The sequence below is a fragment of the Lampetra fluviatilis genome, chromosome 59 (assembly GCF_964198595.1).
Source record: "Lampetra fluviatilis chromosome 59, kcLamFluv1.1, whole genome shotgun sequence".
NCBI lineage: Eukaryota > Metazoa > Chordata > Hyperoartia > Petromyzontiformes > Petromyzontidae > Lampetra > Lampetra fluviatilis.
Genome location: NC_136333.1, coordinates 1,384,772 through 1,408,428, shown reverse-complemented (window position 1 = coordinate 1,408,428; position 23,657 = coordinate 1,384,772). Strand labels below are relative to the sequence as shown.

General features: G+C 49.3%; 2 protein-coding genes across 3 annotated transcripts in view; both read right to left on the bottom strand.

Moving 5' to 3' along the window:
* The window catches only part of LOC144950715 (neuroplastin-like), a 43,775-nt gene extending 32,647 nt beyond the window's left edge, over positions 1-11,128 (bottom strand). The window contains exon 1 of one of the 2 annotated variants that reach the window (XM_078880787.1): positions 10,935-11,128. In XM_078880787.1, coding sequence (XP_078736913.1) covers positions 10,935-11,007 — 73 coding nt within the window. In that variant the 5' untranslated portion in view covers positions 11,008-11,128. The remainder of the gene's footprint in view (positions 1-10,934) is intronic. The other variant, XM_078880788.1, reaches the window with a different exon arrangement.
* Positions 11,129-17,648: 6,520 nt separating this feature from the next.
* The window catches only part of LOC144950714 (pyruvate kinase PKM-like), a 34,934-nt gene continuing 28,925 nt past the window's right edge, over positions 17,649-23,657 (bottom strand). The window contains exons 9-11 of the mRNA XM_078880786.1: positions 23,319-23,485; positions 18,835-19,016; positions 17,649-18,252 (exon numbers count right to left, since the gene is read on the bottom strand). Coding sequence (XP_078736912.1) covers positions 18,146-18,252; positions 18,835-19,016; positions 23,319-23,485 — 456 coding nt within the window. The 3' untranslated portion in view covers positions 17,649-18,145. The remainder of the gene's footprint in view (positions 18,253-18,834; positions 19,017-23,318; positions 23,486-23,657) is intronic.

The following is a 23,657-nucleotide window of genomic DNA, read 5'->3' as shown; positions in this document are numbered from 1 at the left end:
CATCAACGGGTTCACCAGAGGCGAGGAGGAGCGGGGGGATGAAATTGAATCGAACCGGCAACCTCTGATTTGCAAGTCCAGCGTGCAAACCATTACACCACTGTGGCAGCAATCCACTATCGTAATTGACATCGTCTCATAGTGCACTAAGACAAGAGTTCCAGTGTCGGTCACAGCCGGTGTCAATCAACTGCTGGGCGATGGACTGTTGTCATACACCCCATGTCCAGAACAGAGTCTCGGCGGGTGAGCGGGCTGCCCCGTGGAAACCCAGACCCCATATGCATTCGATTCCAGAGCACGGCTAACATCGGCGGCACGTGACATCCAAACTGGCGGGCTGAACATTACGCCAAGAATAGGAAACTATATCCACACCGCCACTGCTGCCGCCATCACCGCGGACGAACGCGACAAATGGCTGTGATCGAGACCATTTTAAAAGCGACGTTTCAATGTGTGGCAGAACAACACAATTACATTTAATTCTGTTCCCAGTAGGGAAAATACAAGGGGTGTGTGTGTGTGGTGTACTGACAAACGGGGGGGGGGGGAGAGGAAGCAAATGCAAGCGCCAACACTGACGGTGCGCTGCTGGAGAAATAATAAGCAGCATCATAACAGAACTGTCAATTTCGGCCTTCAGGGAGACCGAAATGGGAAAGAGTAAGGGAATCTCAGCGATTGCATCTTACGAATTGCACGGTTGGCTACGTACGATGCGAAAGAGGTTCAACATACATGCTTACAAAATTCAAGGGAAAAAAAACTGCTTTGAACCGCTTGGTGTATTGCAACAGCGTTTATACGGGTGTGAATTTGGAGACTCGTCAAGATATAATAATGGAGGAATCATCATGGAGGATCCCTCACATTCCTCATAGCGCAGCGATTTCTTCGCCATCGTCCATCCTTTGCTGGACTCGCCCTGTCGGGTTGCCCGCTCATCTAAGAATACGAAGGCGAATGTGCGGTCATCATTAAATCGCCCGAGCCGTTGATCACGAGGACATTTGGCATTTTGCAGCCGGTCTCACCACAGCGTAGCGTCATCACGCAGCGTTTGGTAAAAATAATCGTTTCTTCAGTGTAAAAAACACTAAATTTCCACGGTGAGGTTTTCCACCACATCCGGAGATAGCGACCGCCCCACACCACCCTTGGGGCTCATGCGCTACGGATAACAAAAAAGGCCAAGGGACTGGACGAATCGATACAATGCACGTCACCGTTTCTGGAACTCGGCGTGAGCGAGCGTGCAGGCGTGTGTAAGCACACGTAGGCAACTCGCTCAGTCGGCGAGGATGTGTGGCGAGGCGGCCGAAGGTGGGTAGGGTAGGAACGCGGGGAGGGGGGGGGACGATGGAATCTAGTGGGGGAGCTTTTGGAAATCCGGGGGGGGGGGGGATAAATTATGCTAATGGTAACTGGTGCCGCAAAAATCAACACTAGCATTTACTCAAACGCACGGCACTGAAGCACGTGCGGGTGGAAACGTTGATGAGCGGCGCGTGTTTGCAGCTCGTTGCAGAAGTTCGCAGTTCGATGCCCCCGCCGTGGCCACCACCCTGGTTAATACCGTCATCGGTGTGAATTAGAAAGAAAAAGATTCGGCCCCGTGTGTGCAGGTGTCAAGTAATAAATATGCTCAATTATAAAATGAACCACTAATTACCTAAATAGGTAAGACCACATTGCAACATTGGCCACTACTGGCAGACCATATCCATCTGTGAAGCCGGGCCTCCTTGATATCCCTTGAGAGCTATACAAGAATGATGCGAAAACCGATTCACCGAATTAATATCATCGTAAACTATACCTGGCCGGGTGGCTCGGCTGTGGAGTGAGGAAGTCTTGCACCCCGGTTTGGAGGTTGACCTCAGCCCATCATCCCTATGGGGTCATTAAAACGAGCACCACTGTGGGGATGTCAACCGTGGTTGTCCAGGGGATAGATTCACCACCACCACCTCATGTCACAAAAATGTGGAATTTGTACCAATGGTTCAGGACTGTAAAAAAATATCTGAGCAATGCTTCTTCAATGTTCGTTTTGGGTGCTTCGGTGGCGGGATGTTGACTACATGAGTGGAATATCGCTTTGACCTTGATCAGTATTATAGCTCCAACAGACCCGTGAATGATTTACGTAGGCGGTGTCGATGCAAGGGGACTCTCGCTCTCTCCCTCGCTCGCTCTCCCTTCCTCTCTCTCATCTTCGTCGCCTACGCGGGAGAGCGAGCTGTTGCCAAGCGACGGCCCGTTTGTGGGCGGTAAACGAGAGGATCATTTTTTTTGTCCGTATCGCACCCCGCGCAAAAGTCATCCAACACAAGAGGAAAGCGATGACATTACACCAGCGGAGGGGGCTTCACAGTCCGCCGGGAAAGGTGGCAGATTGCGGGAAAATTACATTTGGTTTGCCTGTCATACGAAGTGTAAAGTACAGTAGAAGCCAGAGGTGTGGACTCGAGTCATGTGACTTGGACTCGAGTCAGACTCGAGTCATGAATTTGATGACTTGCGACTCGACTTGGACTTGCATAACAATGACTTTGTCCCACCTATGAGATGTGGACTCGAGTCATGTGACTTGGACTCGAGTCAGACTCGAGTCATGAATTTGATGACTTGCGACTCGACTTGGACTTGCATAACAATGACTTTGTCCCACCTCTGGTAGAAGCCCTCTGAATGACGATAATTTGTTCCACGAAACCGGTGGTTAAGCAAGTATAGGAAATACACGTTAAAAAGGTATAATTCATTCCGATAAGATCGAAAGTTATCCACCCAAAAAAACGTACTTTATAATATTTAGATAATAGATATTAATACATAAAAGATACTAACAATATTATAAATACATAATATTAAAAGAAACATAGTTAATCAAAGCCTTAATTCATATTTACTGTACCTACAACAGCCTGTCGTTAACAGGGGAACGGTTGGTAAGCGAACACATTAGGCTCTATGGAGGCACTACACTATACACTACACTACTCTAAACTACTATATACTATACACTACACATTGGGCTCTATAGAGGCCTGTCGTTAAGCGATTAGTCGTTAACATGGGTGGTCGTTAAGAGGGGTTCTACTCTATTTAATAAGGCGATATGAATAAAAATGTATCTTGGTTTAGTCTTTCGGGGAGGGGGGTGTGTGGGCGAGATGGTTAGGCTAGTCCCCCCCCATATATATAAAAGGAATGTGTTTAGCTTCATCCCATTATGGGCCCAGGCCATGACTGTAAAGAGACCGTAGTCTGAGTGGGCTCCTCGGACGGTAAAATAACGGCGACCAATCAACTTGGGGGAAGAACGGTGCCACGGCAGGTTAGCGCACCGTGGCTAAGAAACCCGGTGACTTGAATTGGATTGATGGCCATCAAATTCTTCTTGTTGTTGTATGGCTGCTGGTGTAGATGCAGAACAACGACTACCATTTCATATTCAATGTGGTCAAAAGCCACAGACAACCACGTCAGGGGCCAGCGGAGTAGTGTATCATCAACATCAGCTATGGCTGCAGGGTTTTGGTAGTACATGTTTATGCCATTTATTGTGAAAATTCTGTCACAGTTCCTATGATCACCGTTTCATTGCTTTCATGGCTTTATTTTGGCGATTTCGAAAAGTGTATTGGATTAGCCATGTTTGTTTGTTGTAGTACAGAGTTAAACTGATGGCCTTAATCTAAGTTGTCTTGTGGTTGTTGTTGTTGTTTGACTTGCATCCCACTGGGATTTTTGCACACAGCGTTGGTGTACAGTGATTTTTTTCTGCAATATTTTGCTGTCTTTTCTTGGATTTTCTGTTTGCACTTAGTCACATATTCACTTAAGATGTTTTTTGTTCATGTTTTTGTTTTTTGTTTGTTGCGGTTGCACCCGATTCAAGAGCCGAATGGCTCACAGGGCTACACCTAATAAATGAACATGAACTTGATGATGTCGCTTTCTTCGTATTTGTCGATCGGGGCATCGCGTTGCCGCACGTTGTGTACGGTCTTGTTCTGGATGATGACCCACATCATCAGGTGTCCCCATCTACTGCTGCCATGGTTTGTGCGGCGGGATGCGATTCAGGGTGGACGAGGAGCAGCTTCGCGGATGGTCAAACACAGAGGATCTTCCTGCACGAGGTAGTGTTTGCGAGTTCTGAACTAAATTCAGTTATCCAGGCTAGACATGACTTAAAACCAGTGCCGAGTGATATTTTAACAGGTGCTGGGGTCCCCCTGACTTCATTAATCTACCCGGACCAGCTTGACAAAGTATAGTCAAGCGTCCGCCATGACCGACGATGACGTGTGCGCGGCAGGGAGGGAGCGAGGGGCATTCATCCAGCAGTGGATTGAAAGAATATTTGGGAATTCTCACGACCTGCTTACCCGCATTAGTGCGGGGTTTTCAAAATTACATTTTGGTTTTGGGGCAAAACGTACCCCACGAGTAACCAAAAAGGCAGGGAATTGTTGAGTCAAAAAAGCCAGTGACCCAATTTGTTAAAATGTCTTCCCCCTATTTATTATTATTAAGGAGTTACGACTAAAAAATTACTTTCCCCATTTACATTGCAGGGCTACAATTAAGACTCGGTACGAAAGTCACTTTCACGCTGCCTTACTGAATTGTGATGAAAGTATATGAACGGGGGGGGGGGGGGGGTGACGTTCCATCGAGATGTGTGCGAGCCCATTTTTTTTGGGCCCAAAAAAAATGTGCTCGCGCAAAAATCCTTTAAGCCGTTTATAATTGAAACCGCATGATACAGACGGGCCCATTAGACCAATGAAGTTTGGTGAAAAAAAAACAAAATGCATAGTCCATTGTACGATTACTCTCATGAGTCAATTAATGGATTTTCATGCAGTTTTTTAAGCCCCCCCAACCCCCCGATAAAACCGGCACCGACTTGGCATGCAGCAATTCGCTGTCAAAAATAAGTGACGTCCATTTCGCCTGGAGGCCCTCGACAATAGGATTGGGGGCTCCTGAACACACATTGCTGCCACCATGCGCAAGGATAGAATCCGTGGCCAAATAACTACCAAGTCCAACGTAGCTTGTGTAGGCCCTCATCCAGCAGTGGATTGCCAAGACAGCTGTACATCGACATCCACTCGTCCCGTGTGTGTGTGTCTCGGTCTTTCTCTCCATGCGTGATAATTAACGTCTCAATGTCCGTCTCTCTCCAATTCTCGGTGTCTGTCCCTCCGAGTGCGTCTGTGGGTTGGTTGTGTAGCGAGTTCACCGTGCTATGAACCGAGCTAGATTCCCGGGAGCGATTAGTGCACTGCGCTACAAACCCGGAAACCAGAGTTAGATTCCCGCTCACGGTCAATACCGGTGACGAATATCCAAACCGGTCCTGGGTCTTCCCTCAGTCGACACAGCATCAAATGAGGACCTGGTGTGGGTGTGTAAATACTGCCACCAGGGAGACAAAGGCAGCCAGGCGTGGTGCTGGCCACCAACCCCCTCGTGTGCTGTAATGGCTTTCATAGGAGCTGCTCACTAACAGCACTTGCTGTTACAGTCTCTTAAGGCTATACGGGGAATCTTTGTCTGTTGTCTGTGGGGGAATGGCGGTATCATGACGAGCACCCTGCATTACAAAACTTGCCACGGCTAATGTCAGTTGCAAGTAAAATGCGAACCAGTACTTTACCTCACCTAGGTCGACTCGGCCTGAAATTATTACCTGGTAGTGTGTAGACACCAGCACTCGGGCAACAAACGGTGGTCACACCACCACCTCGTGTGCTGTGCCGGCCTTAATAGGTGCTTGCTAACAGCACTGACCTGAAAAGACGATAATATCTATACATGGGATCTTATGTCTCCGCTTGCCTCCTATCTCTCTCTGTGTTTCCATGTCAGACTTTCGTTGTCCGAATGCTTCTCATCTGTCTCTGCCTTGATCTCTCAATCGGTCACTCTGTGGTGGCGGACAAAGCCAGAGAGATAGACACCTCTCCCTGTGCCTCTCTCCACGTCACATTCCCTTGGTGTCTTGTGTCTCTCTGCGTCGTCTCTCTCGGCTCACCTCTAATCCAATGTGCTCAGCGCCACTATTTGGCCTCGAGGAAAACAAATATTTGTTTTATTTTACCAGGTAAGGCCCCACTGAGCTGCTACATAACTCTTGTTCAGAAGCGACCTGTGCCACCACAAATGATAGCGCGACCAAGTGGCTCTTCTTCTTGGTTCTTTCGGTAAAGTCACGTAGAATGGAAATAATAAAATTATAATAATAAAACATAATAAAATAATGAGAATTATTGAATGTTTATTTTTATTATTTTATTATTTCCATTCTACGTGACTTTACCGAAAGAACCAAGAAGATGAATCCTTGCTGTCACGAAAGCTTTAAATCGAAATTCAAGTGGCTCTTCATCATGCGGAAATTTACAGCAGCCGTCAAATATCTCTAAATGCGTGATATTGACTCTAAACGTGGAGGGGAATATCAGAATCAGAATATTTATTTTTACTCGAGGAATCTGATGAGCTACAAAGATTTTTTTCACAGCTGTTCAGTTCGGGCCTGCGGCTCCGCCATCTGCGTCCGTGCGTGAACAGGCATTTCACAACGCGCACAGCCCGCATGAGGCAAGACCGCGGCAAGCTGCACACGCTGGTGGAGGTAGGGGCCACAGTGACATCGGAGACCAGGGGGCCAGGTCTCGATTCATCGCAACTGCTCGTGTTCGAGAAAAAACGCAAACCTTTGCGCTTCCTGTTACAGACCGCGAAGGCCGATGTGAGGATACTTTATAAAGATGCACACAGAAAGACCCCCCCAACCGTGTAGACTTCACAAAATGTTGGGACAAGTTCTGTTGGAGAGCACCTATGAAGGCCGGCATGGCACACGAGGAGGGGCGGGGTAGCCAGTACCACGCACGGCTGTCTTTGTCTCCGCAGTGGCAATGTTTACACACCGCATTACGTACACATTTTGAGGCCGAGTCGACCTAGGGGAGGCCCAGGCCCGTGTCAGATAATCGTCACTGGTGACGACCGTGAGTGGGAATGGAACTTGGGTCGTCAGGTTCGTAGCACGGCGTGCTAATTTCTACAAGCATCGCTCCCCCAATGTCAAACACCCTCGCATGCACACAAAGATAAAGATCCCACCTATATAGCCTTAACAGACTGTTGGGGCAAGTGCTGTTAGCAAGTAGCATCAGCTATAAAGGGTGCTCCCCACACCGGCAAACACTCGACTCTACGCGATCTTGTGACCCATAACTCACGTGATTTTATTGAAACGCTGATGCCAATTTTGTTGACGTTGTAATGTACACCGACCACACTCACACTGCTTCGATATAGTCAAGGGGAGACACACCGTTCAGATTCTGCTTAAAACATCTTGTTAAATTTGGTCCCGCGCCTAATTTAGCTCTAATTGCAGGTCTAAGAACCGAGTATTACAGGTAGGAACAACAGGTTCCACACTGCCCACCAGGGATTATTTGTCTGTCGTGCATATTTGTTTGTCTGTAGTGCACGAATGTGCTGTCCAACCAAGCTCCTACCTGCCCACTCCGAAGGAACGTGTTATTTTGAGGGTCTTGGGATTAACCTCACTCTCGCATAGAGCACGTGGGAAAACGCTGCATAGTGCCCACTGTGAGGACCAGAGTCACTGGAATGGATCTGCTGCCACTAGACAGAATGGTAGTCTCTGGTCAGTGGGGAGCGGTAAGCCTAGCGGTTAGCGCACTGCGCTACGAACTCAGCGATCCCGAGTTCAATTCCCGCTCGCGACCAACACCACCAGTGACGATTATCTGAACTGGTCCTGGGACTCCTCTTGGCCAATTCAGTCTCAAAAACGAGTGCATGGTGCGGTGTGTAAACATCGGAACTCGGTAGACGAAAGCGGCCAGGCGTGGTGTTGGCCACCCAGCCCCTCGTGTGCCGTGCCGGCCTTCATAGGTTCAGCACTTGCCCCTCCAGCCTATTAGGGCTATACGGGGGATCTTTGTCTTTGGTCTCTGGTTAGCGTTGCAGTGAACCATCGCTTCCTTCATCGCGGTCTCAGAACGCGCAAACGCGGCTCAAAATTACAAACCAAAAAAAAAATCACTCGACATCGAGCAAGCAGCGTTCAGTCTCTGGCTGGCAATGGAAAAATCCCAGAGCCGAGGGATAGAGAGACGAAGAGAGACAGACACAGAGACACTCATGGTGAGACGTGAAGAGAAATGCAGAGAGACACAGAGAGAATAAATGGAGAAAGAGGCACCCAATGGAAAGTTAAAGTTGCTTCCACATCAAATGAACGTGGGGGGAGGTGGTCACCGATTTTCGTTTAACATGCCTAAGATATTCTAGGAATTCCACATTTCTATGACGGGGTGGGGGTCAGTCAATGCATTGGCAGCCACGATGTTACATTTTTCACAACGTGGTACTAATTTGAACCTTGCGAGATGGCAAAACCCCACGTTTTAATGTTGTGTGTGTGGAATCACACCAGTGTGGCGTGTAATTAACATCACCACTGGGGAGACAAAGGCGGCCAGGAGTTGTGTTGGCCACCCACCCCCTGGTGTGCCATGCCGGCCTTGATAGCTGCTGCTTGCTAACAGCACTTGCCCCAGCAATCTGTTCAGGCTATACGGGGGGGGGGGGGGGGATCTTTGTCTTTGTGGATTCACACCGATAATAATTCACCGTTAAATTACTGTGAGAAGATGTAAATACGCACACACATCGGACGACAATCGGTCACTGGTGTTGGTAATCTACGGAAAACTAATTTCTTTAAAATAGATTTTCGTGTTTAATTTGTTGGCTCCCCCCCCCCCCCCCAAACTTCGATTATCACGGTGGGCTACGTACGGTGCGAAAGAATTTCAACACACATACATAGAATATTAATTACTTCACGATGCTCCGACAAACTGAAAGAAAAAGTGAGACACACACACGCGTGCTGGGAAAGTCACTGAGAGACAAAGAGAGGAACAACACCAATTAGAGAAACACATCGCAATGTTACTGACAACATTCGCATTATTCAGAAATATCAGTCGGTGCCTTGGGCTTGACGAGGCGTCCTTCACACGACCAGAGGGGACGATGATGATGGACAGGCGATGATCGAGAATCGCAAAGGAGCGAACTGCCAAAGCGATGGATCCCTTCCCAAACTAAACATTTCATTTTATTTTATACCAGGTAAGGGTCGCACGGAGCTATAGAAGTGACCTCGTCATCACAACTGACAGCTCAACGAAGTGGGCTTGTCATAACGTAGAAATGTAAAGCAGTCAATTCATCTGAACGCACGTCGATTCTAAACGTGGAGGGAACAACTATTTTTTATTTTACCAGGTAAGGCCCCACTGAGCCATGTAGTTCTTTTTCAGAAGTGACCTCGTCATCACAAATGATAGCTCAACGAAGTGGGCTTATCATCATCATCGTAGCATGTGAATGTATAGCAGCCAATTCATCTGAACGCACGTTGATTCTAATTAAACTAATTTAATACGACCAGGTAACGCCCCACAGGGCCATGTAGTTCTTTTTCACAAGCGACCTGGCTTATCACAAATGATAACTCAACGAAGTGGGCTTATCATCATCAACATCATCGTAGTGTGGGACTTTATAGCAGCCAATTCATCTGAACGCACGTGGATTCTAATTTAACTATTTTAATACGACCAGGTAAGGCCCCACTGGGCCATGTAGTTTTTTTTCAGAAGTAACCTGGCTTTTCACAAATGATAGCAGTGGGCTCATCATCGTCATCGTATAGCAGCAGCCAAACACTCTAAAAACGCGTGATGTTGATTCTAAATGCAGAGCGGGAAAATATCAGAATCATATTTATGTATACTGGAGGAATGAGCTAAAAATCTATTTCCCCCACCAAAAAAATATCCCCCGTGTAGCCTAACAGACTGTAGGGACAAGTGCTGTTAGCGAGCACATATGAAGGCCGGTACAGCACACGAGGGGGTGGGTGACCAACACCACGCCCGGCCGCCTTTGTCTCCCTAGAGGCGATGTGCACACATCGCACCAGGTACTCATTTGAGGCGGAGTCGACCTAGGGGAGGCCCAGGACCGGTTCAGATAATCGTCACTGGTGTTGGCCATGAGCGGGAATCGAACTCGGGGAGCCGGGTTCGTAGCGCTGCGTGCTAACCGCTGCGCCACCGCTCCCCACAACACACTCATGTACACACACACACACGTGTACACACACACACACATGTACACACACACACACATGTACACACACACACTCGTGTACACACACACACGTGTACACACACACATCTACACACAAGACGCCCAGTAAAAACCGCAATAGACGGAACACGCGAACTGAGCGGGTAAATGAGATCTTGCGCGAAACGGCGCTGGGTAGAGGCTTGTCAATATCGTAGAGCGTGGTGTGTCGTGTGGCTGGAGGTGCGGAGGCTTTGAGGGGGGAAGCCTTCATCCAGCAGTGGATCGAGCAAGACTGGCGGCTTGCACATCGTTAAGCATGCAGGGCGCATCGCACGCAACATTTACATTTTTTTCTCTCGCTCGCTCTCAAGATGACAAGCCGCCGATCTCACGAACGTCGTAACCAGACCACGCCGTCGCTACTGTAAATGTTTCCACAGTGTTTAAGGTAAATAAAAAAAATCGAAATAAAAACATTAAAAATGTTAAGGAATAAAAACGCCTCAGATAAAATACCGCGGGTTTACAATTCGCAGCACGAATAAGCGACGGCGAGTCCAACACCGAACGCCATTGGCCGAGATCGCCTCACGTGACGCGCGACTGACCAACGGGGCGCGAAGAAGACCGTTGGGGTCGCTTATCCGCGCTACCAAATATAATCGCGCCCCGGCCGTGACATCTTACTCCGTCGCCCGCCCCTCCCCTCTCACCGGGCTGAGCCGCCATGGAGGAGGACGACAACACTGCCAGGGCGACGACGAGCGCGACGAGGGGGAGCGCCATCGTCGAGGCGAGAGAGCGCGGCCGCCGAGAGACGCCCCGAGAACCACCGCCAACACCGTCTTCGTCAAGGGCGAAGTGCAGGATTATTAAAGCGGCTCCTTCTCGCACCCCATTGGTCCGCGCGCCGTCACGTGATCCGCATAAATTATGTTAAGTTACATCAACGCCTCATTGGCTACCGCCCACTGAAGATTGAGGCTGCCCGTTTTTTTAGAGGTTAGACGATGACGTCATGGCTTCCGTCTTCCGGAAGTATTTAAAAAAGTATCAAAACATATTCCTTGTAATTAATTCCTTGTTAAAATAAAGACACATTTTTTTAAAATAAACTCCTTAAATTGTTTTTAAAGAAAACGGTTTTATTTTAAAGTGCACTAAAAAGTAAAACAATTTTATTTCAGCCGTCATCAGCTGATCAGAATATTTTAGTACATTTGTAACAAAAATTTTTTTTTCAGATGTTCGAAAGAAATCTTCCGAGTACGGTATAAATAATGAGTCATGGATAATGTATTCTGGAAGATGTATCTGCGTTTTTTTCAGATGTTGATATGAATCTTCCTAGCACGGTAGACGATGAGTCATCGTTTGTCTTCTGGAAGCAGTGCTTAAGTTTTTTTTAAAGTTAGGAAGACATCTGCCGAGCACGGTAGATGAGCCATGTTTGATATCTTCTAGAAGATGTATCTGCATTTTATTTCGAAGTTCGGAAGATATCTTCCGAGCACGGTAGAAGATGAGTCATGACTTTCGTCTTCTGGAAGGTGAGTTGACGTTTTTCTTTGTTTGGTTAATCTAGAATCAATGCTAGGCAGTTTTAACACTCAGGGGCCTTTAGCGATCAATATTAACCACAAAGAGGGCTTTTTTGGTGGGTTAGATCGCATAAATGTATAAATGTTGTGTCGTTAAACCCGCCACCACCCGACACAGACAATTAGTAAGGTTTGTCACCTAAACAGAACGTTGCCAATTCGGAACTAGTACAGCACCACCGGTGTGTTGGAGAGCAAAGCCACAACATTTACGATTGTACTGGTAGGAACCACCTGGTTCCACCAGCCCACATGGGATTATTGTGTCCGTCCGTCGTGCATCCAAAAATGGGGGGGGGTGGGGCTGGGTGGAGAGGGGAGGGTGGGGAGGGGCTGGATGGGGAGGGTGGGGAGGGGCTGGGTGAGGAGGGTGGGGAGGGGCTGGGTGGGGAGGGTGGGGAGGGGCTGGGTGGGGCTGGGTGGAGAGGGGAGGGTGGGGAGGGGCTGGGTGGGGGGTGGGAGGGGTGGGGCTGGGTGGGGAGGGGCTGGTCACCCCGTGGTGCCCTTATAAAACTCAACGTTTCACCTACTCACGCCGGCTTGTGCCCGCCCTCACAGTCGGCCATATTTGCGGAATACACCACGCCGCCGTTGACCCTGCAGGCCATTGACCGAGCAACCCAACGTTCCTACCAGCTCCCTCCGCAGGAATGTGTTTTTGATTGTCATTATTAATTATTTTATTATTAAAATTTACTAAGGTCACCTTTTATTTATTCCATGAAGGAGCATTTTGCTTCTCCATGTGAGAATGGAGAAGCATACATTTAGAAATTTTTAAAAATTATTATTAAAAATCTTTATTCTAATGATTCTACCAGGGCTTTTCAGTCTGTAGAATGAATATATGATTGTTATAATTGTACTCTCCATTTTGCTTCGTTCTACTACAAAGTTAAGTATTTTTTTATAGTTATAATTACTTTTAATATTTAGTAATTACAGTACAAGATAATTTCAATATAATTTTCTGAACATCTGCAGTTTTAGTTCGACGTTGAATATTTTCAAGTGAATTTTATGCTAAATTTAAGCTTTCCAACGCCTCCTTTTTAATAAATGTTTTCTCCTACAACATCAGAGTGCAGCGCCACATTACATACGCACTACAATGACAATAGTTAAGCGATTTGAAGCATGTTTTATTTTCAAAATGGAAATATGGTTTAGGGGGGGGGGGCAGAAATTTGTGACGTCATATTTGAGGGGGGGGGGGGTCTGACTTTTTGTGACGCCGTGTGACGAGGGGGGGGGGGGTCAAAAATTGTTCAAAATCGCGTGACGTCATTTATGGACGGCCCAAAAGCAGTTCGAACGCAAATCATTAAATCCTTTATATTAAGTTCACTTGCTTGCTTGCGCGCTTACGACCGTGCAAATCTTTCGGTCGTTTTTTAACCCACTTCCCGTCATCCAATCTAGCTGACATTTTGCACACAGACTCGTTGTGCGTGACAATTTCTTTTCGTGAAATTTTTTTTCCAAAATGTAACACTTTTTAGGTAATTTTTTTTTATATTTAATTACCAATTGCTTAATGGTGGCAGGCAATCATCTGACCCATAGGTGGCAGCCATCTCAAGCCAGATGACGAGAGGACTCTAGCCGCCCGTTTCAAAGACCAATGTGGGCTGGGTTGTGGCCCATTGAACACGCATATACAGGATTTATAGTGAAAAACTTTGTTTTTACGGGTTAATTTTTTTTCACTCTCGACGAAGATGATTTTAAGGTGCACTGCTCCGGCGGCTTCTGAATATTGGAAGGAAGAACGTTCCAGACGGCCGCAGAAGCGCATCGGAAAGCCCCGGACGACGCAGTGACCGCCATCTTTGTTTGATGGCCAGCGAGAAGCTGCTGCGAAGATCACGTGATGGTTTATGCTCCTTAGGGGCCGTCCATAAATGACGTCACGCGATTTTGGACGATTTTTGACCCCCCCCCTTCGTCACACGTCACAAAAAGTCAGACCCCCCCCCTCCTCAAATGACGTCACAAAGCTCTGCCCCCCCCTCCTCCAAAAATAAAACATGCTTCAAATCGCTTTGAACTATTGTCATTGTAGTGCGTATTTAATGTGGCGCTGCACTTTGATGTAGTAGTAGATAACTTTATTAAAAAGTATCTTTAATTAAGTAGAACGTGGTGTCTATATTTATTTAAAGTTGCGCATTTTGATGTGACGTCACATTTCTCAAACCCCTCCCCCCATCGTCATACCGTCACAAATGTCTGACCCACTCCCCCCCAGGTGCGTGACGTCATTTATTAAAGGCCCCTTATGTTGACAAAGCCGTTGACTTGTTGTATGTTGAACTTCTTTCGCACCGTACGTATCCAAGTGCTCATCGGAGGTACGGGGGAAGGACAGCCAACAACCAAGTAATTAAACTAAACACAAAACGCAGTTCTTAATACATGTGTTGTTTGTGCACCATCACAGCCAATGGTGCAGCAGCAGCATCACTAAAATAATGTTTATTATACTGGTAGGAACCTCCTGGTTACACCAGCCCACAGGGGATTAAGTAACTTAACCTCGCCACCTTGTGGACGTTTCACGGACGTTCACGTGTGTGTGTGTATTCTATTCTATGGGAACCTCATTTGCCAGTAAAAATATGATAATTGGTTCTTTACCCTTCTATCTGGCAACAAAACTGACACCTTTTTTACAAGGAGTCATGTTTGCATAGACCGCAATACCTGCAGTCATAATACAAACAAAAGAACATAACTCTGATAATGTGCACTGTCCTTAAAGTTGATTGATCCACACCCGAGACAGCTTGCCAGATAGAAGGGTAAAGAACCAATTATATTTTTACTGGCAAATGAGGTTCCCATAGTGTATATGCTTGCCCCGAGCTCTCATACTCTGATGGTGCATTGTCGTTGAGTTGTGCGCCTTTTGGCGTCATCTGGTCCAACCCATGTGAGACTAGGCTCTAAGGAAAGCTGTCTCGGGTGTGGACCAATCAACTTCAAGGACAGTGCACATTATCAGAGTTATGTTCTTTTGTTTGTATTATGACTGCAGGTATTGCGGTCTATGCAAACATGACTCCTTGTAAAAAAGGTGTCAGTTTTGTTGCCAGATAGAAGGGTAAAGAACCAATTATCATGTGTATTCTATTCTTTCGGTCTTTCGGTAAAGTCACGTAGATAAAAGAAGAAAGTGAATAAAACACATTCCTGCGGAGGGAGCTGGTAGGAACGTTGGGTTGCTCGTTCAATGGCCTGCAGGGTCAACGGCGGCGTGGTGTATTCCGCAAATATGGCCGACTGTGAGGGCGGGCACAAGCCGGCGTGAGTAGGTTAAACGTTGAGTTTTATAAGGGCACCACGGGGGTGACCAGCCCCTCCCCACCCAGCCCCACCCCTCCCACCCCCCACCCAGCCCCACTCTCCCCACCCAGCCCCTCCCCACCCAGCCCCTCCCCACCCTCCCCACCCAGCCCCTCCCCACCCAGCCCCACCCCTCCCACCCCCCACCCTTCCCACCCAGCCCCTCCCCACCCAGGAGGTTCCTACCAGTAAAATAATATCACGACGTTTCGTTCGCAACACAAGCAATCATCATCAGGTGCTTGTGTTGCGATCGAAACGTCGTGATAATTTTAAATTCACTTTGTATTTTTATTATTTGATTGTTCTATCTACGCGACTTTACCGAAACTCCCAACGAATATTAATTCCTGCAGTCATGAAAGCTTTAAGTCAAGATGTGTGAATTCTATTCACAGGTCGACTCAGCCTAAAATGAGTACCTCGTGGCGGTGTCAGTAACATCACCGCTGGGGAGACAAAGGCGGCCGGGCGTGGTGCTGGCCACCCACCCCCTCGTGTGCCGTGCCGGCCTTCATCGGTGCTACTCGCTAACAGCACTTGCCCTGAACAGTCCGCGGCTGTACGGGGGATCTTTGTCCGTGTCTATTCACAGCGGTGTTTAGTCAAGCAGCGATGGTGGTGGTGGTGGTGGATACGCTGCCTGTGGCTGCCTGTCATCCAGCGTCGTGGAAGGCAACAGTGAGGGTTGGTGGGTCACGCACAGATGGTGCCAAACTCCCAGGCGGTATAGCAAAGTGTGGACTAATCTACATCCCATGGCCGTCGTGAGGTGCAGCCGTACTCCCCCCCCCCCCCCCAACTCTGCCAGGTACAGTACGGACGTGGACCCCGCCTGTTCCGTCAGTACGGGATCGAGCGTTGCCCCCTCGCACGCGTTGGTTTTACGCCGGGGTGCTTCGGGAGCCTCCCACACGTGCAAGCACCCGGTCACTGGCCGGTGACACCTGCACCAGACCCCAACCCTTCATAGAGAACCGCAGAACTTGGGCAAATTGTTGGTCGCCCTGGCTCCTCTCCGCGTGGCTGCTGGCTTCATTCCCCCGTGGGTCGGGGCAGGTCCAGACGTCAACTACCTCACCTGGTATGCAGGAGGTTGTGGGTTCGATCCCGACCATGACACCTGCTGTATATTTGGAGTTTGCGGTGTCTCTCTCCCTCTCATCATCATCATCATCACGGTGGCTAGGAGATGTGAACGACCTCGTCTGGTATGCAGGAGGTTGTGGGTTCGATCCCGACCATGACACCTGCTGTGCATTTGGAGTTTGCGGTGTCTCTCTCCCTCTCCGTGGTCGCTTGGATTGTTCATCCGGGTCCTCCTGTTTGTTCCCCTCCACGTGTAGAATCAACGCCACTCGTTTAGACCATTTGGCTGCTGCTATACATTTCCAGGTCATAAGCCACTTCGCGTTGAGCTATCGTCTGTGGCCGGGTCGCTGTTGAAAAAGAGCTACACTGCTCAGTGGGCCTTACCTGGTGAAGTAAAACTAGTTTAGCCGTGGCCAAGAGTCGAGCGCTTGGGGTCTTTGTTAGAAGTGGCTCGGAGGAATCGCCGGATGGGACATCCTGCGTGTTGAACTTCTTTCGCACCGTACATCGCCAGCCGTGCTAATTGGAGGTGCGGTGTTGAGTCTATGGGCAGTATGTATGTTGAACTTCTTTCGCACCGTACGTAGCCATCCGTGCTAATCCGTGGTGGGGGAAGAAAACTAAACGCAAAAAGCAGTTCTGAAGAAATGAGTTTGTGAATCTAAAGTGCGTAGCGCCCAGTGGCGTCCTAATATCGGAAGAGAGCGCGTTCCAGACGGCCGCAGAAGCGCATCCGAATGCGCCGCCGTCAAAAGCCGCTGCAAGGATGACCGGAGTTCGCGTGGTCGATGGTTATGATCGACGTAGCTGTTGACTCGTTCCATGTTGAAATGAATTTATGTAGACAATTCTAGATTTGAAGCTTTCGTGACTGCAAGGATTCATAATCTTAGGTATTTTCGGTAAAGTCACGTAGGTGAAAATTAAAATGAATAAAAGTAAAATAAAAATCACGACGTTTCGGAGGCAACACAGCAATCATGCTGTGACGGTTCCACCTGAAGACGGAAGCTTGCGTTGCCTCCGAAACGTCGCGATTTTTCATTTTACTTTATAAATTTAAATTTTTACCTACGTGGCTTTACCGAAAAAACCTAAGAATATTTATCTAGACGATTTAGCAATGCACGAACGTGCATACCCCTTCAGTGGCTTCCCAACAATACAAATTGGTGAGGCAAGAGCGTTCCAGACGGCCGCAGAAGCGCATCCGAAAGCGCCGCGCGACCCGTTCTTTGTTCGACGGCCGGCCGGAAGGCCGCTGAATGAAGGCCTCGAGTCGTGGCAACTCAACGATGTCGCAGCGTAGCGGACCCATCGCGTCTCCCCGTCGCGAATAACCAAGCACGGTGGGGCTTTGGGATTGTATTGCACACCTTTTATTGAACGTCCCCACCCCCCTCCGGTACTCCCGTTACATTTGAATAATTTTCGTTTCAGTGCAAGCAGCGTGGTGAGAAACGCGGTCAACTCCTCCACCACACAGACAGATCGCTTGCCAGCCCCCCCCCCCCCCCCCGACTCACACACACGGCAAAGCAACCAAACCCAACTGCACTCCCTCCCATGGCTCACCGGGCCCCCTTCACCGACGTCAGATCGCGGTGCCTCCTTGTTAATCACGTGGGCCTCTCATTATTTCGATTCTGGCGTTCGCCCGCCGTCCGGATGCCGAGATCTGGTGACTGTGGTGACAGCGGTGACAGGGGCGGTGACGCGGCCGTGTGCAGGCGGTGCGACTGCACCGGGGCGCACAGGGACTGCAAAGGAGGGAAAATTGGATGGGCGACGACGATGATGACGACTACGAGGGAGGAGATCGTGGCGAGCGTTGGTGGGGGGCGGCCCCCCCCCCGGGACCCCCCCCACCGCACCGGGGGCCCTCACTCGGCGACGATGACGCGCATCGTGTTGGTGAAGCCGGAGCCCGGGCGCCAGCCGGTCACGATGATCACCACGCCGCCCTTGTGGATGAACTTGCGGTTCTTGCCTGCAGCGTGGGGGGGGAAACACGGGGATCAATGGGGTATCAACTGGGCAGCATCATCAACGGGGCATCAATGGGAGATTGACCGGGAAAGAAATGGGAAACCAGGGACTGACCGAGGATCACACAGGGATCAACTTGATATTTTATACGTTTCCTTTGGGGGGGAGGAGGGCGGGGGGGTAGTGGGAGGTGGCGGTGTGAAGTGGCGACGTGATAGCGTCGTGGCGGTGGTGATGTGGCACTCTGGCGGCGTGCTGGTGGTGGTGTGACAGGGTGGCGGTGTGGTGGCGGTGTGGTGGTGGTGGCATGAGTGGTGCCACGATAGGGTGGGTGGTGGTGGCGGCCGTGTGGCAGGTTTGTGGTGGCGTTGCGGCAGTGGCGTGGCGATGTGGCGGTGGTGCCATGACAGTGTGGTAGCGGTGTGATGGTGTGGCAGGGTGGTAACTGGGTGGTGGTGTGGCAGGGTGGTAGCAGGGTGGTGGCGTGACAGGTTGGTGGCGGTGTCGTGGCAGTGGCATGACGGCATGGCGGTGGTGTGTCAGTGGTGTGGTGTGGTGGTGTGGCGTGGTGGCTGCGGCTCACCGATGGTGATGGCGAAGTTGACGCGGGCGTCGACGTCGTCGGCCCAGGGCTCCTTGGCAGGGAAGGTGTAGAGCAGCGGGAAGACGCCGCGGTAGAGGTGCGCCTGGCGCGCCGTCTGCGGCGTGCGCGTCACCGCCAGGATGGGGCAGCGGGGGCGGTACTTAGAGATGAGGTACGCAGACCTGCACGCGGGACGGGTGAGCGGAGCGGGGCGTTAGCTCGCGACGAGGTGGCGATGAGAAGTGGTGGTGATGATGGTGGTGATGGTTCGTGGTGGCGGTGATGGTGGTGATTATGGTGGTGCTAGTGATGATGGTGCTGATGGTGCTGGTCATGATGGTCGTGGTGCTGATGGCGGTGCTGGTGATGATGATGGCGATGCTGGTGCTGATGGTGGTGATTATGGCGGTGCTGGTGATGATGGTGGTGATGGTGGTGATTATGGTGGTGCTGGTGATGATGTTGGTGCTGGTGCTGGTGATGATGGTGATGATGGTGGTGATTATGGTGGTGCCGGTGATGATGTTGGTGCTGGTGATGATGGTGATGATGGTGATGATGATGGTGGTGCTGGTGATGATGATGGTGGTGCTGGTGATGATGTTGGTGCTGGTGATGATGATGGTGGTGCTGGTGTGATGATGATGTTGGTGCTGGTGATGATGATGGTGGTGCTGGTGTGATGATGGTGGTGCTGGTGTGATGATGATGTTGGTGCTGGTGATATGATGATGTTGGTGCTGGTGATGATGATCCGAGACGCTGTTGCGAGTTTTCAGAAAACGCAGGCAAAGTGTTAGGGGTTCATCGACCAATCACCGGCGAGCCGCACGCAGCCAGTTAAGCGTCAGCGCACTCAAGCGCCAGCGAGGTGAGCGGCAGAGCGGAGCGACTGGAGAGTCAGGGGGGAGATGCAGGCGATGTCTCACACACACACAGGTAGAGACACCAAAGATAAAGAGACCCAGTATAGCATTCACAGACTGTTGGGGCAAGTGCTGTCCGCGTGCAGCACCTAAGAAGGCTCGGCACGGCACGTGGCGTTGTTTACACACCGCACCGGGTACTCAATTGAGGCCGAGTGGCAGAGGCGTAGCTAGGATATTTTGCGCCCGGGGACGAACTATAAAATTGGCGCCCCCCCCCCCCGTTTAATCACATTTTCCTATTACATCGAATAAGGAATAACAATTTAAATGTTAATGAAACATTGTATTTAAAGAAGCAAATTTATAGAAATTATATTACATGGCTCACTCAGTCACTGTCGTAGACTCGTTGACAGTCTACAAAAGATTATTTTTTTCTTGATTTCACTGTCGCAAACTGGTCAATCACGTAATCAACATCTGTTTTTTCCAATGTTTCTCTTTCAACGCTAAGAAGAGCAAGATCGCTGAGACGATCTTGTCCCATTGAAGCCGCAAATGCGACAAAATATGTTTCTATTTGCTGAACGACCGCTCACAGCTTGCAATTGAAACTGCTATTGTTAATAAAATTTGCAGTGAATTTCGCAAATTCGGAAATATGTCGTCTCCATAAAACACAATAAAACCAAGAAGATCCAAAGGAGTTTCTGGTAGAACTTCATTCCGGTTACTGAGCAGCATTTTGCTATCTCCAATTTCTGTGAAAAGTTCGTGGCCATTGATGTCGGTGTCATAGAAATTTCCAAAATTTGTGCAATTTCCAGCAGAAATCCAAATTTCGTGTTCAGGTCTTTTAGTCGTAAAAACCGTGTTGACATCTCCTGTTGAAGTCGATAAAATACGCTCTTCATAACGCGCACAATTTCTTCTTCTGCTGAAAGTCCTGCATCTCTTGCCAGTTCTCCTGGCATCTTCCGACGTCGCCTAATTCTTCTGTCCACATCGATCCCCCAGGCTGTGCATCTTGTTTTGGCGTTTTCTACAGCAACTTGGCTCAAATCATCACGAAGCTTGACAAATTCATGCTCCAAAGATTCAAGATCAGTTGCTGCTTCCTTGAAATTCATGGTAGGATCCTGTACGCGCTTCTGAACACGATCAATTTTTCCCAAGAATAACATTCCAGAAATGTAATAAAACTATGAAGTTAAAATTTAATATGCATGCCTGTAACTGTTCTGCATTACTTCTGGTTTCAGGCGTCATAGTTACGTCCTCCGATAATTTGTCTAGCAGCCCTACTAGTTCATCCAGTCCTTCATAGATAGCTTTAACAGCTTCTGATCGTGCACTCCAGCGTGTTTCAGACTCCAGCTTTACTGTGATGAGCACAGCTTTTTTTAACTCTTCCTAACGAATTGTTGAACGAGAGAAAAACAAATATATACTCTCAACTGTTCCAAAAAATGTGACGATAAGTGGATCCTGTTTAGCTGAGTGTACTCCTGCTAAGTTTAAGCTGTGGTTGTCACAGTTGACAAACAATGCTCTGTGATTGTTGTCACATATTCGTTGTTGAAGGCCAGATATATGCCCAGTCATCACAGCAGTATTGTCATAGCATTGTGCCCGACAGTCGGCTAGAGGTATGTTGTCAGATTTCAGTCTCTCGACGATGACTCTTTCTTGGCTTGCTGCATCTTTTGCATGTATCTCGATATAACCTAAACATGCTTCTTTGATAGTTACTTTTTTAGTTTGAAAATCCACATCCACAAATCTTATGACCTGAGAAAGCTGTTCCCGATGTCCTAGATCAGGAGTTGAGTCAAGAAAGATACCGTAGTACTTGTTTTTCCTGATATCACTCAACAATTGGTTCTTTACAGTCGACGCAAGTATGTGGATACATTCATTCTGGATTTCCGGTGACAAATAAGAAACTGATCCCGGATTTTCTCCTGCGTGCTGTACGTGTTTTGCTAACAATGGGTCACACTGAGCAACGAGTTTGATCAGCGCGAGAAAGTTTCCAACATTTTTATCCTCATCCGCATTCAAATTTTGCTCATGGCCACGTCGCGCCAAATTTTGTGAAACCAGAAACTTAATACAGGTGAGTATTCAAATATAAGGTACGTGCGACGTACACGTATAAGTGAGCCTTGTAGCAAATGCTGCTAAATGAAGGCCACGCTATGTTGACGTCCGTGGGCTGCTCCGACTGCTGCAGCCACCTGGAGCGTGGTGGTGTCACTAATAAGAACTCAAAATAGGCCGTCGTAGTTTCCGCCACCAAGAAACAGGCCAGTGACTAAGGCTGAAAGACTGCGCCTGTCTGTTGTTTGGGACGTTCTTCCATGTAAGTTCTTAATAGGCGCGCGTACCAAAATGTAATTGCATGACATGTAGGCTGTGTGTGGCGGGATATATAAACTTTTAATTTGAGGTGTAGATTTGTGCAGTAGTTTCAGGCTGCCGTGCCCGCCGCAATAAGTTATAATGTAACGTTGTAAGCCTCATTTTGACGCCCCTTTACCTTGGCGCCCGGGGACATATGTACCCCCCTGCCCCCCCCTAGCTACGCCTCTGCCGAGTGGACCTAAGGGAGGCCCACGAGCGGTTTAGGTGGCCATCAGCAGGAATTGGACTCGGGTGGCCAGGCCCGTAGCGCAGCGCGCTAACCGTTGCACCGCCGCTCCAACACCCAGGTGCACACACACAGAGACAGACACACACATACAGACGAGACAGACACACACACACACAGAGACAGACACACACACACGGACGAGACAGACACACACAGAGACAGACACACACACACAGACGAGACAGACACAAACACACAGACGAGACAGACACACACACACGGACGAGACAGACACACACACACGTACGTACATACGTACTGAGAGTTGTCGAGCCGATTCCACCGTTAAAACGCGCAAGATGGAGGATGGAGAATTACTGAAGATGCGTTGGCAGAAGAAGTGTCGGGAGGAAGTCAGAGTTGAGAAGACCACAGGAAGGCGAAGATGACGCTGCTACGCCGTGAGAAATAAGCGTCGACTGTGCGTAAACCATCCCAGCACTCCCCACACCTATGCCGATCACAAAGCCTCGGCACTCCTCAATAGCCCTGCCATAGAAAGGAATACCTATATCTATAATTATATACGTAATGGCTGACGTTTCGGGCAATGACCCTTCCACCCCTGGATCAGCTGATCGTCTTAACAGGCACCTAGGGTCGCCACCTTGGTTGCCCGCCAGGCCGGGCCGGGCCAGGCTCTGACGATGCCTGCTGTATAATTTGAAGTCTGCGTCTCTCTCTCTGTCTCTCATATCTCTCTGTCTCTCTCCCCGTGGCCGCGTGGAATTTTAATCCGGGCGCCTCCGCTTTTTACCCCCTCCGCATTTAGAATCGACGTCGCGCGTTTCGGAGTCACGTGGCTGCTGCTATACATTTCCCCGTGACGAGCGACTTGCTTGAAGCCATCATTTGCGACGGCCAGGGTCGCTTCTGAAAGAGAGCTACATTAAGATTATCGCAGCTCAGGGTCGGGGGGGGGGGCCTTACACCCGGTGGAATAAAAACATCGTTTTTACCTTCCCGAATTGGAAATGGCTACGATGGCACTGGCGCGGCACTTGAAGGAGGCCTCCACGGCGCCCACGGCCGTGGCCTCCGAGGGGTCGCGAGTCTCCGGTGACAGGCGGCGGATCTCCTCAAACAGCTGGCTGTGGAACATCACCGCCTCCGCCTCCCGCGCAATCTATGGGGGGCCGCGCGGGGGGGGCGGGGTTGGGGGGGGCGGTGGTGGTGGGAGGTGTTTGCCGATGATGATGGGCGGAGAGGGTGGTGGTGGTGATGATAATGGGCGGAGAGGGTGGTGGTGTGTCGGGGTGGTGATGATGATGGGCGGAGAGATGGTGGTGGTGATGATG